This window comes from Penaeus vannamei, chromosome 26 (genome assembly GCF_042767895.1).
Source record: "Penaeus vannamei isolate JL-2024 chromosome 26, ASM4276789v1, whole genome shotgun sequence".
Lineage (NCBI taxonomy): Eukaryota > Metazoa > Arthropoda > Malacostraca > Decapoda > Penaeidae > Penaeus > Penaeus vannamei.
Genome location: NC_091574.1, coordinates 8,650,129 through 8,665,128, shown reverse-complemented (window position 1 = coordinate 8,665,128; position 15,000 = coordinate 8,650,129). Strand labels below are relative to the sequence as shown.

Sequence of the window (15,000 nt, the reverse complement as noted above, 5' to 3'; positions counted from 1 at the left end):
GGGGAATGGAGTTTTTTGGTTTATAAAGCGATGGATTTGCAGAATGGTTAATGGCAAAAACCAATAAATGTGCCAGACATCAAAACTCATACAGCACTATCATAAAGTATTGTGGCGAAAAGAGTAAAAATGAGTTTACGATAAGGACAAGTGTTAATTATCAAAGGTTGTAAAGCGCTGTAGAATAGTATGGTAGTGAAAAGGGTAAAATCGGAAGATCAAACGGAGTATAAGTCCATTCAGGACTGACACAAAGCCAGCCTTTCATCCTTTCGGCACGGCTCTCACACCTTAGGAAGTGGACGAAGAGAAGGAAAGGGAAAGGAGGAAAAGAAAAGACCATGCAAAATTTGTTAGTGAGGATTGAGGTCCAAGGTAGGGGTGATCCCCTACCTTGGTGTACGATAGAGAACTACTGCATATTGAGGAGTGACTATTCTATTTCCTCCCATTTGTCGCAGAGTTGGAAATGGGTTACTTCGTCGTCTTTAAATCTATCAGTCCCTGTAAACGAGGTGGTTTTATGTCCACATCCTTTTAATGATACGATTTTTGTCAGTATATCACGATAAAGTCTGATTTGATCCTCGTTAGCTTTACATGCACTTCTGGGCAATTTAAAGATTCAGAGTACTTTGGAAGCTTACACATCGTTTAGTCCTTTCTCTTTGTCTTCTTATACTACTCAATCTTATCTGGTAGTAGCATCCGATCTGCACCCTACTAAAATCGCAATATCGATTTCAGATCCGACTCCTTTGGATACTAGGGGGTTGTTCTCCCAACCGCGGTTTCGATGGGAGTGGTGGTGTGCACGGATGGACCTATGAGCGGCAAGTGCTGCCTTTCGACAATCGCGTAGTATATGATAGGCCCTTATCTTTGTCTCACTTGTTGCAATCTTGCTATAAATCTGCATATAACGAGACATGCAGTAATCAGTTTCTGTAGGCTTAAAGGATATTTCTGGCAATTGTTATTTAATGATTGTTTTGACTGGCTACTTTGATTGATTCGATTTTCTCATTGCACTCTTGATAATGTGATTTCCTTAATTTCCTTGACTGATGCAATTTTCTCGTTCCATTCAATGTAATATTAAGTTCAGGACAGTTATAGTCCAATTCTTATGCACAGGCTGTAGGATAATATCATTAGATCATGGAAAGAATTATTTCACTAAAGGAAACAATTGTAAGAAAACACTCATCGTCAAATTATTATTGTTAATTTACACATGCTGTTTGGTTCACCAAGGGGCAATTTCTATTGGTGAATTGAATATGCTAACAACATTTCAGACAATAACTACCAAGGTCTACAAAGCAAGCAGTCCTTATGATATAATGAAAATTCATCATTATTGTTCATTTCTCCCAGTGAACAGGCTTTGAGCAATCACTAAAGATTTTTTTAGAATTAATACAACAGAAAATTTTAAATATAAATGGGTATACCCTATTTTACAGCAATGCATGCAGTAGACTAGAACAGATTATCAGTCTTAGAAACACATTGACTGCCATTTGAAAAAACCCTGAAGAAATGCATTGCATTTCATCAGGGTTTAGATAGTTTCTCACATCCAAGACATACATTGCAGTTAATTCACTTGCAAGGTAAAAAATGATACACATTTTGAGTTTAATAGTTTAATTTAACCATTTTCTCAGCTTGGGATGAACATACAAACAATAATTAGAAAACAAGGCAATGACCTTGGCATTTACGAGTATGCTCTCCCATACCCATAAAATTAACAAAATATCATATCTTCCTCACCACATTCTCCTAAAACATGAATCTAAGAGTATGGAAGTTGAATACATTCTATCATAAAAGAAAAAAATACTCATCTCCTTGTGAGTATTTGTGTTATATTACATTAGCATTTGGTGGCCCAATAAATCTGTGAAAAATCTGCTGTTCTTCCTGTCAAGTTTCAACAATTATCTATTCTCCTGATTTGAGATGACTAAAATTGCAAAGCTGTTCTATGCCCTCTCTCCCTCACTCCGTCTCCATCTTGACCTCTTCAGCTGCTGGCTGCTTCTCATCCTCATCCAGAACCTCTAAAACTCTTGGACCATACAGCAAAATGTAGGCACAATGCCAGTCTCCTGGAATGCATGATATTTAAGCATGAAATGGGGCTGTGATTAATTTGTAACGCCAAATTTGTAACATATAAATAATATATCATAAATCAGAAAGTGAAAATTAAAATCTACAAATACAAAATTAATATTGATTAATATAAATTTTCCAATACAACTCAATGCACCTTCCTTTCTCTTACAATGAGGTACTCAGAGTATTCAATTAATTAATAGTTATAAAACAAAAAGGTGCTATGTAGCAAAGGTCATATAGCACTAGAGGAAGGTGTAGTAACAAACAGGGTCAAAAGGGTTGCTAGTTGATCATTAACCCACTAACGCGGGTATATTTTGAAGTCGAAAATAATATTTTCCATGCAGCTACAAAATCGGCGCACAGAGCTGGCCCAGAATCTGCCCACGACGTATTCGGAACATAAGCTCCAATCCAATGTCGCACTGGCAGGTCACCCAGCAATGTTTATTTTTCCATCGTAAATGGGTTAAATATAATACAAGTCAAAAGTTGTACAGCGGTTTATAGTAGCATGGTGCTGAAGAGGGTAAAGCAGGATGACGGTAGAAAGGGTCAGTAAAAGGATTCAGGTTGGGATTACTTGTTTTCGGAGACATTGCTGGAGTAAGGGGATAAGGGGGAAGTTACTAAAAATCCATCCAACTTAGCTAGGCTAAAATGAGTACTCAAAAAGAGGTGGAAATAGTTTAGGGATGAGGACAGGAGGAAAAGGGAGTAAGAAATACTGTGAGAGGTGAACAGTAAGGAGGAAGAGTGGTAATAAGAGAGGAGGGGTTGAAAAGAATAAAGACTTCAGAGGATGAGATGGAGTGGAGAATGTTGGGTTAGAGGGAGGAATCTTTTCTGAAGATTGAGTAATGACCTGGGCAGGCGACTTGGAATGGACAGCTGACAGCAGGTATCTAAGAAGAGGTAGTAGTAATAGTGTTCAGTCGGATCAAAGGAGAGCCAGGGTTCTGGGAACCAGGAAAGTTTTTAAGTCTGTGGAGCTAGTTGATAAAGGGGTAAGCCTCAAAGCCCCTGATAAGGGTACAAAATCATTATTCATCTTGATAAGCCTGGAGTATGTAGGGAAGAGAAATGGTTCACCCCTCAGGGTGCCTATGAGGGGTGAGGGTTAGATAACCAAACAGGGGAATACTGTACCCAGAGGCTTATTCAGGACTGACCCAAAGCCAGCCTTTTATCCTTTTAACATGGCTCTCACATCTTAGGAAGTGGGCATATAAAACTGAAGAAGGGAAAAAAATTGGGAGAAGAGAAAATATCATGTCTAACGTAGCAGAGATCCCCAACATACGGCCTTACTCTCCATTTTCTACCCTCCACTGAGTATGGGAATGGGGGGATAAAGCATTAAAACATCAACAAAACATCACTGTTAGTTATACAAGCCAGGCTGAATTACATTCATTCCTTTGCACCGATTCTTCTAACTGGGGAAAAAAAATAAAAAATAAAACAAAAATAAAAATAAAATAATAATAATAATAATAATAAAATAAATAAATAAAATAAATATACTACCTCCTCCCGACAGCCTCAGGATTTCTTCTTCCGTGACAGGTGTGACCTCATCATCATCACATTTGAGCCAGTCATCACCACGCCATCGCACCCAGCTGACATAGTGACCCGATGACGAGGAGCGACCTTGGTGAGTTAAAACAGCCTGAAGCTGGTAGTAACCACTGTTGTTGCTGCCTAAATCTGTATTAGAAAAATATAAATGAGCAATTTTTTAAAAATTTAAATGCAAAGATTTATTTTGGTATGACAGAAATGTAATACCTTTTCAACTTTGCAACTCTACTAAGAATATGGGTTACTAGAAGAAAAAAAAAAGACAATTGCAAGTGATATTCACACACAGTTCAACTAAGCCTTTACTTTGTATTCACAAAATAGATACTTTAATGAGTAATATCAATTTTGTCTTTTTTGCATGTACTTAATTCTTTTTTTTTTAAGCTTTTTGTGCAATGAAACTTGTCACTGGAGTAATCCTTAAGATAAATCTCAAAGTAGATTTTAAGACTTTGACAAAGACTATGAAAGCCCACAACAAAAAAGAACTAACCATCCTCAAAGGAATATGGGAGTTTCTTTGTCTTTGGCTTCTTATCCTCTGAAATGGGTTTACCCCTTCTCTTTGCTTTGTCTTCTTCAAGCTTCCTATCATCCATGTCCTGTCAAAATAAAAATCACATTCACATACATAATAAATATTTCAGTTAAAGGCTATAACTTTACAAAAGGAGGGATTGATCCACCCTAAATTTACCACCCTGCATTTCAAATCAAATATCTAACTCACATTCACACAATATGAACACTAGTAAAGTCAGTAAGTGCACAACCTATTTTATTACTGCTTATTCAGTTATATATCAACCTAATATTCTTATTGAACATTTTACTGACTGGCAAAGTTATAGCTGTCATGGAAAGACTACCATTCATGACGGGCAAGTGTTTATGCGTCATGACTCACTCTAATGAGCAAATGAACAGGGTAGATAGTACAAAGCAAATTCCCTGTTGCAAAGCCTAAATGGTTGCCAGTAATTGCCAGAATGAGTGCCACACAGAAAATTCTGGCAGCATCAGTGTAGGGTTAAATTTTGGATTGCATTTATTTCCTATCTTTACTGTTCAGAAAAAAATTTACATCATTAAGATGTATACATTTGATACAATAAAAGTTCTTGATTCGCGGTCCTTACTTCACAAAACATGCAAGTCTTGGTACAACCTAATTTAGCAGTTAATGGATGAAGTTCAATGCTTTAATCAATTTAAGGCAATGTGCACATGTATAGGAACTTACTGTAATTGCATAACTGAAAATATTATATTTGATTTACAACCCAATCAAACAAATAATTTTATTCAAATGCTGTATTTTCTATGCAAGAAACATTCCTAACTGATTCTCTGGATTCAAGGGCCCTTATGATGTATTGAAAAAGACACGAATGAGAATAATTAACTGCACAGTGCAAGAGATAAATGCATAAATTATGTTTATTTTTTAGAGAAGATTTAATCAAAAAGTACCAAATACAAATTAATACTTCTAATGCAGTTATTCAGTCTCATTCCTTCCATTTTCCACACTTGTCACAAAGTTCTTTTGACCATATGATAATCTCAAAAACAAAATTTTGATATATCCTACTGTAAAGACAAATGACAGTAAAATACCTTGTACTTTTCTCTGATTGGTTGTAACTTTTTCTGTAGTTCTGGTGTACAAAGTTCATAGACATCTAGGTTGATTGGGAATTTGACATCTTTAAGAATTTTGGCATTAACTGCTCCTTTCTCTTTATAGAAAAACCTGAAAGAAATGACAGCTTCTAAGTCACGTATATGAAGAGCAAGTTATAATATGCAACATTCTGAGTGTTTAGTTTGCGAACAACAATATTAATGTAAACCATGTCATTGTTCAGTTCATTTATTTCCTTTGAGTGACCAAAATTAAGTATATCATAACTGATTCTTGTGAAAGACACTTACCTGACCATAACTACAGTTAAATAGGCTGGTAATCTGGAAATTTTAGATTTTTTCACATATTTTGCATCTCGGTCTAAAACAGGTGATCTTTTATCAATGTGTTCCTGAAAAGTGAGTTGTGATATGAAACTCTCCACTCATGCACACATCAGGCCAATAACATATACAGCATTCAATCTAACAGATCTCCTGGTTTTATTGTAACTTACCCATCAGGAGTCCAGCAAAGCTAACAATTCTCTTATAGTCATTATAAAATCATAAATACTTTAGTAGCAAAAATTAATATATCACATTTCTTCAACACAGTAAACATCACAAAGAGGAAATGATCTTACCTCCATCTTGGCCATCAGACCAGTATGTAGGTACTTAACATCTTGGTTGATATGGCACATAAGTTGCTGGAATTTATCTGTGTTATGTGTCACACCTTCCTCTTCACTTTCTATGCATTTCCACTCACAGGAATACTCTCCAGAGAAGTACTGGTCAATGAGGGATGATCTGAAAGAATAAATGTAGCATTCCTGTGAGCTTTACTGAATCAAACATTTCCAAATTACCTGAAGATAAAAATAAAATGGGAAAAACTGCAAATGAAAATTACTCACGCAAACTTTTTGTCTGTCTTCTCTGCATCTTTTGAAGGAACTTCTTGCATCAAAAGTCTGGTAAGTTCATTCCAACACTCAGAGGCATCCTGCTGCATGTACATCCCTTGCTCACCTTGTTCAGCAAATCTTTTAAGAAAAGAAAAGGAAGATTTTAAACTGTCCTCTTCTTCAACTGACACTACCTAAAATATCCTCCTTTGTCACTATCAAATTAAGAAATGTTCCATTTGTGTTGAGAACTCTTTCCTTCTTTTACAATAGTCCTTTATTCAACAATGATATTCCTTCACAAAGAGTTTATTCCATGGTCTTGCTAATGCTAGAAGTGCAATCAGCTGTTCACTGTGATTTTGTTTTACTAATTTTATTTGCATATATATGCTTCTTACTTTTTTGTTACTATCATCTTTATTTATAATACAATAAGTGCTAATAAAGGCAAAAGATAAATAAATAAGAAAATTCAATGAATGGGGTAAAATGGTGAGCTCAAATAGGTCTAGTAATCTACTACTTGGTCCGAATGAGCTTGCGAAGCATTAATCCATAAACTAATTCAATAAAACCACTATGGACAGTGGATGTCCTCAGCATCAAGGGGCTAACTTGTGTATGTTTCAATATAAATGTCAATCTAACAATTTAAATACTTTATATTTTATTTCTATCTGTTTTGACATACACTACAAAAAGTAAATAAGCAAACAGTAGTCCATGTATAAACAATTGCCACCAACTGCTAACAACAATTAGGGTTAGATAGATAGTTTAACATCCTTTTAAGACACGTTCTGTAAGATCATTGTTCTTAACATAGCTGTTGCTCACAAAAAGTATTCTAATTGGTTTTAATTTACTTTTGAGAAAACACACTAGCTTCATATTCCTATGTACAGTACTTGTCAAAAGTATGCTGCCCCTGCTTTCCCATCCTGCTCATCAGTGAATACATTGAAGAAATCATATGAAAAAATGTGTTTAATTTACATTTCAATATTTGGTAGGGTCACCTTTCTTCATCTTTACACTTAAAAGATGTCTAGGAATTGACAGAGCAAGGAATCTCTAATTATATATCTATCGCACGATTCTATTTTACATATAAATCAATTCTACCCAACAAGACAAATCAGAAGCTTATGTACCTGGGAAAAGTTGTGCGGAAAAGGTTGACAAGGACCAAGGGCACGGCAGTTTTTCCACTATCCATGGTACGGTAGCATTCTTGGATAGCCAGTGTAAGGAGAGATCCAGAATCTACTGCAAGCGTAAGAAGATTTGAGGAGGATTCTCCCTCTCGCCCAGGAGCTGCCAATGTATCAAAAATTGTGTATTTAAAGATCAATCCTCATATCAATTTTTAACTATCTATCTGTGTCTGTATATATGTATATGCATATATGTATATGCATTCATATCATATATCATATCAATATCAATATATATATATATATACATACATATATATATACACATATATACATATATATATACACATATACATATATACACACACATATGTATATACATACACACACACATATGTATATACATACACACATACCTATGTATATACATACACACATACCTATGTATATACATACACACATACCTATGTATATACATACACACATACCTATGTATATACATACACACATACCTATGTATATACATACACACATACCTATGTATATACATACACACATACCTATGTATATACATACACACATACCTATGTATATACATACACACATACCTATGTATATACATACACACATACCTATGTATATACATACACACATACCTATGTATATACATACACACATACCTATGTATATACATACACACATACCTATGTATATACATACACACATACCTATGTATATACATACACACATACCTATGTATATACATACACACATACCTATGTATATACATACACACATACCTATGTATATACATACACACACATATATACATACATACACATACATATATACATACATATATATATATACATATGTATATGCATATATATATACACATACATATATAAATATATATATGCATGTGTATATACATATACATATATATCTATATAAATACATATATACATGTGTATATACATATACATATATATACATCTATATATACATATATATACATATATAATATATATATATATATAAATACATATATGCATGTGTATATACAAATATATATACACACTTATATAAATATGCATGTGTATATACAAATATATATACATATATATATACACACTTATATAAATACACATGTACACCCAACAACAATAGCGGTGATGCTTCACCAGACCTGGCACCGGAGAGATCATGTCCTTCTTGCCCAGAAAGGAGGCCCAAGTTCAAACTACCAGGACATAGTTAGGATGGTTCGAATATAAGGAGGAGTGAAATTACAGAAATCAGGAAAAGAAGTGTTATCATGACTGAAATATATATGGAGATAGAGTGAAGGATTGCTTTTGTTCCCAATGAGTTGTCAATTTGATGAATATTTTGGACCTGCCTTAAGAAATAAGTTATTGTACATCATTTCCAAAATAATTATCATGAAATCTTATCACACAGTTTTATTTTAATTCCTTCTCATATTTTCTTTATAAAACTTCTTAAACAATGTTGGAACAGACTATTCATATTAATATTCCTCAGACAAATATCCTTCATTTGCATTATCCCAGAACCGTATATTAATATATGGCTTTGCATTATCCTAAGCAGCTGCTCTCTCTCTCACTCACTCTCCTCCGTCTTATATCACCTGGATCCGCAATTTGAAATGAATATGTAATAGGCGAACTGAACAGATATCAAAAGTAATGGGTTTCTTGAATAGTTTGGAGGGGGAACACCAGCTGCTGAAACGACAAATTAAGGCTTAAGAATAGGTAGAGTCAAAGATGAGGGAATATTCCCTTAGCCTTGGGTAGAGTGAGGCTAGACTCGGCTCTTCGAGAGGTGAGGGAGCAAGCATGAGTCTAAAGACTGTCACCTAATAATCTAACACCAAATGATATGTTAATAGTATGAATTTCGCAGCACCTACAACTTATATATCCCACTATCACAATATTAATGCACTGCTCCACTCATTCACTGCATTTCACTTTACATCATATCTTTTTCTCTCTCACACAGTGTGTGTGTGAGAGAGAGAGAGAAAGGGGAAGGGTGAAGGATGCTAGCCTTGATAGGATGGGACTGAAACATAGCAGAACACTTACTCCTTGGTTTGCTTAGCAAATTCAGATCACTCCCATTCCCCCCCCCCTTTCCTAACCATGTCCAGGTTGTTTGAACGTGGGCCACCTTTCAGGGCAAGATGGGCAAGATTCTCCAAGCCAAGTCTGACGAGGCATCACTGCTTTTGTTGTTGGGTGTATATATGTATATATATACACACATACAAATCTGTATGTATATATAAATATGTATATATGTATATATACATATGTATATATGTATATGTATATATGTATATGTATATATACATATGTATATATGTATATGTATATATACATATGTATATATGTATATATACATATGTATATATGTATATATACATATGTATATATGTATATATACATATGTATATATATGTACATATGTATATATGTACATATGTATATATGTATATGTACATATGTATATATGTATATATACATATGTATATATGTATATATATATGTATATATGTATATATATATGTATATATGTATATATATATGTATATATATATATATATATGTATATATGTATATATATATATGTATATATGTATACATATATATATGTATATATGTATATATAAAAGGCAAGGATGTGCAATGCCAGTCCAATAAAATTGTATTCAATACAAATAAAGCATACTGCTTAACCCATAAACTGTGACATACAATTGCCACTGTCTATATTTCCTTCCCATATATCTTGAAATGACATTTAGCAATTCAGGCAACTTCACTTCACTATACTACAGAAATTTTTGAGATTTTTTTTTTTAATGATAATAATTGCACACCACTAGTGTTAGTGATACTTACGCTTGGGCTTGAATTCCGTAACTGAAGAATGGAGTTCAGGAACTGTTTTCAGGCACTGGATAACTGCATTAAGATAACAGGTATTCCCAAGATTCTTAATGCCAACCGGTAGTTCCAACTGCAATGTAGTACAAAAAATAAATAAATAAACAAATGTAGAAGAAACAAAAGCTGCATCCAAATCTGAAATCACATTTTTTTCTTTTCTTTTTAGAAACTTACAAAATAAATTTGTTATGGAGAAACTCAATCATTAGTACATTATGAAAAATCAGAACTTACAGCAGTGTTCCTCTCAGCTTCTGTCATATCCTCAACAAAAGCAGTTTTCTCTGTTGGCTCAACAGGCACATCTTCCTCTTTGCTCCCCATCATCAGGACTGTTGCCCCCTGAAAACAGAAAAATTAAATTTAGTTATATTCATAGTTAACACTACACAGTATATTCTAATAATTATCACATGTATTATTTTTCAGTGTGACATTCAACTTACATCCTTTAGCTTAACACCATTCCAAGTCTCATCTTTGATGGTGGCTCCTTTCAGCATGATCTTTTGTCGATGAGGTTGTACTCCCGTCAAGGCAAACAACTGAGCTTTGAATACCATTGGGGGTTCGGCAGTATCCAGTTCAATGCCCGGATACATCTCCTTCCCCCATTTGACATTCACTAAAAATAAAAATATAGTGAAATTACTTATACTTCTTTTCATATATGTAAGCACATTTTTCTTACCAGAATGCAAGAATCAACCTACATTACATTTACCTTATCATAAATAACCATTCACATGTCTTCCTTGTAAGTAAAACCAAGCTTAAAAATCAATTCTAACATTATTTACATAATTTCAGCTCTATCCTGCAATGTATATCGAGGTGAAGACAATGCTTGGCAGGGGGTGTTAGGAGGCAGAGCCCCCATTAACCCTCCTCTCAGACAGTGCCCGAAGAGCACACCCAGTCAGGCATATGAGATTGTTAAATCAAGTTTGTGACATAGGATTGGGGTCTTAGTCTCTGGTGAGTGTGTCTATGAAGAATTACCTAGTACTCAACTTCAATTATTTTTTAAAAAGAATGTAAAATGGTGTTTGGGACTAAGTCTCTAGTGAGAGCATCTGTACTGTAAAGAATAGTCCTGAGAAAGAAACATTTTAATGAACACAAAAATTCAATTGCATGAAGAAGTATAGATACAAATTAAGCCCTTGCCACCAATATGGTATGTACATACATGACATGGCTGTTGTGGACAAAGTAGCAGATGGCATCATATCACGACCATTCCCACACTGTCACCACATCAGACAGAACTTATTTTTCTCTGACAGTAGCATCACCACCTCTAGGGTAAACCTTTCAGGTAATAGCAACTTACGTGAAGATAAACCTTCAAATCATAAACTTTTTAAAATCATAACAAAATAAAAGCTTTTATGTTGCCCACCAACTACTGAACAAGCCAGGTGAAAATGTGAAACCGTCGATGCTCACCAACAACTCCACAATCATGTGCACTAGTCTTTTTTTTTTTTTCTTTCTTTTTCCGGCATTATTGGGGCAAGAGCACAATTCATGAGTCCACTAATCTTATTTCCTTGCATGGTTTAAGTTTTGCCATAGAGAAAAGGAATACATAATGTTCTTTAAAATATAGTATGCACTGCTCTTTTGTTTAACCAGATAATAACATTGCATAGGGGAGGCAAGGAGTCTTGATTCAACATGATTTTCATGTAAGCCAGGCCTATAAGCCACACACCCAGGAAACACTCAGATTTTAGTGTACATGTAGGCTGCGAGGAACCTGGATCCAACTGGTTAAAGTTCTCAAATCTAGATATCAAGTGATACTGAAGCTTCAGCAATTCATACTCTGCCTATATTCAACAAACCTGCACCAAATATATTCTGGTAGGGAAGAGTTTGCAGGCTTCCCTGGTGAATTTCTGTCAGAAACAAAAGGTTTTTCTTTACAGTATGGATGCACTCGCCAGAGGCTAAGTCCCCAACTCCACGTCACAAAATTTATTTAACAAAATTCACTTAATAATTTACGTTTATAATTTACCACACTTTTATTAGCACTTAGAAAATATGACATGAAGAACTCTGCCTGTTGAGGGTGTAAAATTAAAAGAGTTATAACTAACTCTCTGACCCCCCGCCTCCCGCACTGATGTTTACATTGTCGCGTCCGTGAAAATATATGCTCAACAATTCTTTTTTTTTTTTTTTTTTTTTGGGGGGGGGAGGGGGGGGGGTTATTTTGACATTCTCTGGTAGCTACATGGCAACTCTGTTTACCCATCAGCTGATCGTCAAGACTGGGGCTCTGGGAGACAAAACTCCACCAGAAAATCAGAAAGGTTACCAACTCCTACCTCGATGACACCATATCGCAGAGTAGGCCCATATAACACAGTAAGGGGACAATACTAATTGTAGATGTTATTTTAGTATTTAATAATCGTAATATGATCAGAAATACTTCTTAATCATAGCTGCAGTAGTTGTTTATATATTCAAATACCTCACGTAGCTAGGTTAGGCACTAGAAAGCCTGTGGTGACAGGCGGTAATTCCACAATTATGTGAAGTTATTACCATTAGAACTTAGCAAAAGGAGGGGACAATATACCAGCTACACTTCAGAATACCATGTGAGTACCATAGAATGCAGCAAGATTGCCGCAGAGATTTGAATTCTAAAAATAATATTTCTAAAAATCAATAGCCTTATGGATTTTGTTGATCTTTGGATATCTGAGGTATTTTACTATTCTGCATCTTTTGATACCAAATTTATAGGGGTTCCCACATAAAAAAAAAAAAAAAAAAAAAAAAAAAATCCGTATGTGTATGCGCAGTTGATTCCTTGTCCCAGAGAATTATGAATTATGTCATGAAAAAAATTGTGAATGAACATCAATAAATTCCCAAGAGATCGTCTTATCCTTTTTTGGAAATTCAATTTAGTTTCCTCAGAAAAAATTCAAAGAAAAATCATTTTTCAATTTTTTTTCAATTTTCAAAAATTCATCTAAAAAGTACTCAAAATTTTAAATCCATTACGATAATCTCTGCCCATTTTCACAAGGTTTGCAAAGATATATCCAAAATTTTTATTACATAAAAACTGGGGCAAGGAATCAACTGTAGCTCAAAAAAAAAAAATTGAAAAACAAACAAACAAAAAGTTGGATATTTGAAGTTCTTTTTTATATTTATTAATTTATGGATTTTGCTATTTAATTATTGTAGAAACTACTATTATTTCTCTTTCAAACGCACTTCATTAGGTAAAGATATGATCATTAGTCTCCGAACAATAGAACCAAACAAATGACTCCTTTGAAAAGGGGCAAATCCAGACCCAAGACAATATGACCATTACATAAAATCGGTTGTTTCATGCTTTATACCTCTTATATTAATGTTTTCTTGTGTATACATTCGTTTACATGTGTATACGCATGTAAATTATTGTAAAGGTACATATTCGTGCACAAGTATATGCGTATATGTGCATATACCCATTAGATCCATAATTATTTATTTTACTTATTTTCATTTTATTCCAGTCTACTCTTCTCCCGGATCGTCTAACCACGTGATTCTGCCTCGAAACAAGCAATAAACGTTTAGTCACCAGGGAAGTACTTGTTATGGAGGGTCAACGAATTGTTTAGTGTTCGTTAGAACAAAAACATTTTGAAATACAAATCTCTTGTATCAAAACTCTTATATTCGTTTATCACGGATGCTTCTTGTGATGTAACAATAGGTATCAAATATTAATAGACCGATTTTATGAGTTTACATGAATAAACTATATCATACTCTTTCTTTACATTATTTTTTTTTCTATAAAATGGATTTCTAATGACATAATGAAGTTTAACCGATTATTTAGTTTCAAATGAAAGCGCTTGCATAAAATTATTACAATTAGAAAAGTCTAAAGCGGTAGCGACGCTTGAAACTCGTCCCTCCAGCCGTTGACGCAGGCAAGCACCCAGCCTGTGTAAATATCTATTTGTTGCGAGTTTATTTTTGGAGATACAGACTTGTAACTGCTCATGTATTATTATCAAACCCTAAAGATACTTTTATGATGAATATGTCAAAATTTAATCATATCTACTTTATTTTATGGGAAAGAAATTTTAAAAATTGCGTAAGGATTTATTTTTCTTCGTTTTTCATATCATAAATCTTTCACTTTGGGATAAAACTTATAATAAGACACCTTTATCTTCTTGTGATCCAGTTCAATAGATAATGTCATAATACAATGCATTATACTGGCTCCTGTAAAGCGAGAGTGCAGAAGGGCGAAAATCGGCAATGGGATTTGAGGTTCTGGCCTCGTGCACTGCCTGAATTTTTCGTTGCGGGAGTTTATATTCACGTGGGTAATTCTACTCTCATTTACGAATATGAAACTGACCATAACTCATTTTTGACAACTCTGACCCAAAATCCCCAAATCGCCCCCCCCCCCATTGCCAGGGACAGTCCCCTTAAGATGTGTTTCACTCAAGTTCTTTGTTCCCACAACTCCGTGGCTGAATTTAAAATTTCCACTTTATTTATCATATGAAATGCTATTCTTGGCTCAGGTTT

General features: G+C 34.3%; 1 protein-coding gene across 1 annotated transcript in view; it reads right to left on the bottom strand.

The window, feature by feature from the left end:
* Positions 1 to 1,636: 1,636 nt before the first annotated feature.
* Positions 1,637 to 15,000, bottom strand: part of Usp14 (ubiquitin specific protease 14) — a 15,823-nt gene continuing 2,459 nt past the window's right edge. The window contains exons 2-12 of the mRNA XM_027370404.2: positions 10,860 to 11,038; positions 10,648 to 10,755; positions 10,366 to 10,483; positions 7,424 to 7,586; positions 6,276 to 6,404; positions 6,000 to 6,168; positions 5,662 to 5,765; positions 5,344 to 5,479; positions 4,217 to 4,325; positions 3,664 to 3,846; positions 1,637 to 2,120 (exon numbers count right to left, since the gene is read on the bottom strand). Coding sequence (XP_027226205.1) covers positions 2,011 to 2,120; positions 3,664 to 3,846; positions 4,217 to 4,325; positions 5,344 to 5,479; positions 5,662 to 5,765; positions 6,000 to 6,168; positions 6,276 to 6,404; positions 7,424 to 7,586; positions 10,366 to 10,483; positions 10,648 to 10,755; positions 10,860 to 11,038 — 1,508 coding nt within the window. The 3' untranslated portion in view covers positions 1,637 to 2,010. The remainder of the gene's footprint in view (positions 2,121 to 3,663; positions 3,847 to 4,216; positions 4,326 to 5,343; positions 5,480 to 5,661; positions 5,766 to 5,999; positions 6,169 to 6,275; positions 6,405 to 7,423; positions 7,587 to 10,365; positions 10,484 to 10,647; positions 10,756 to 10,859; positions 11,039 to 15,000) is intronic.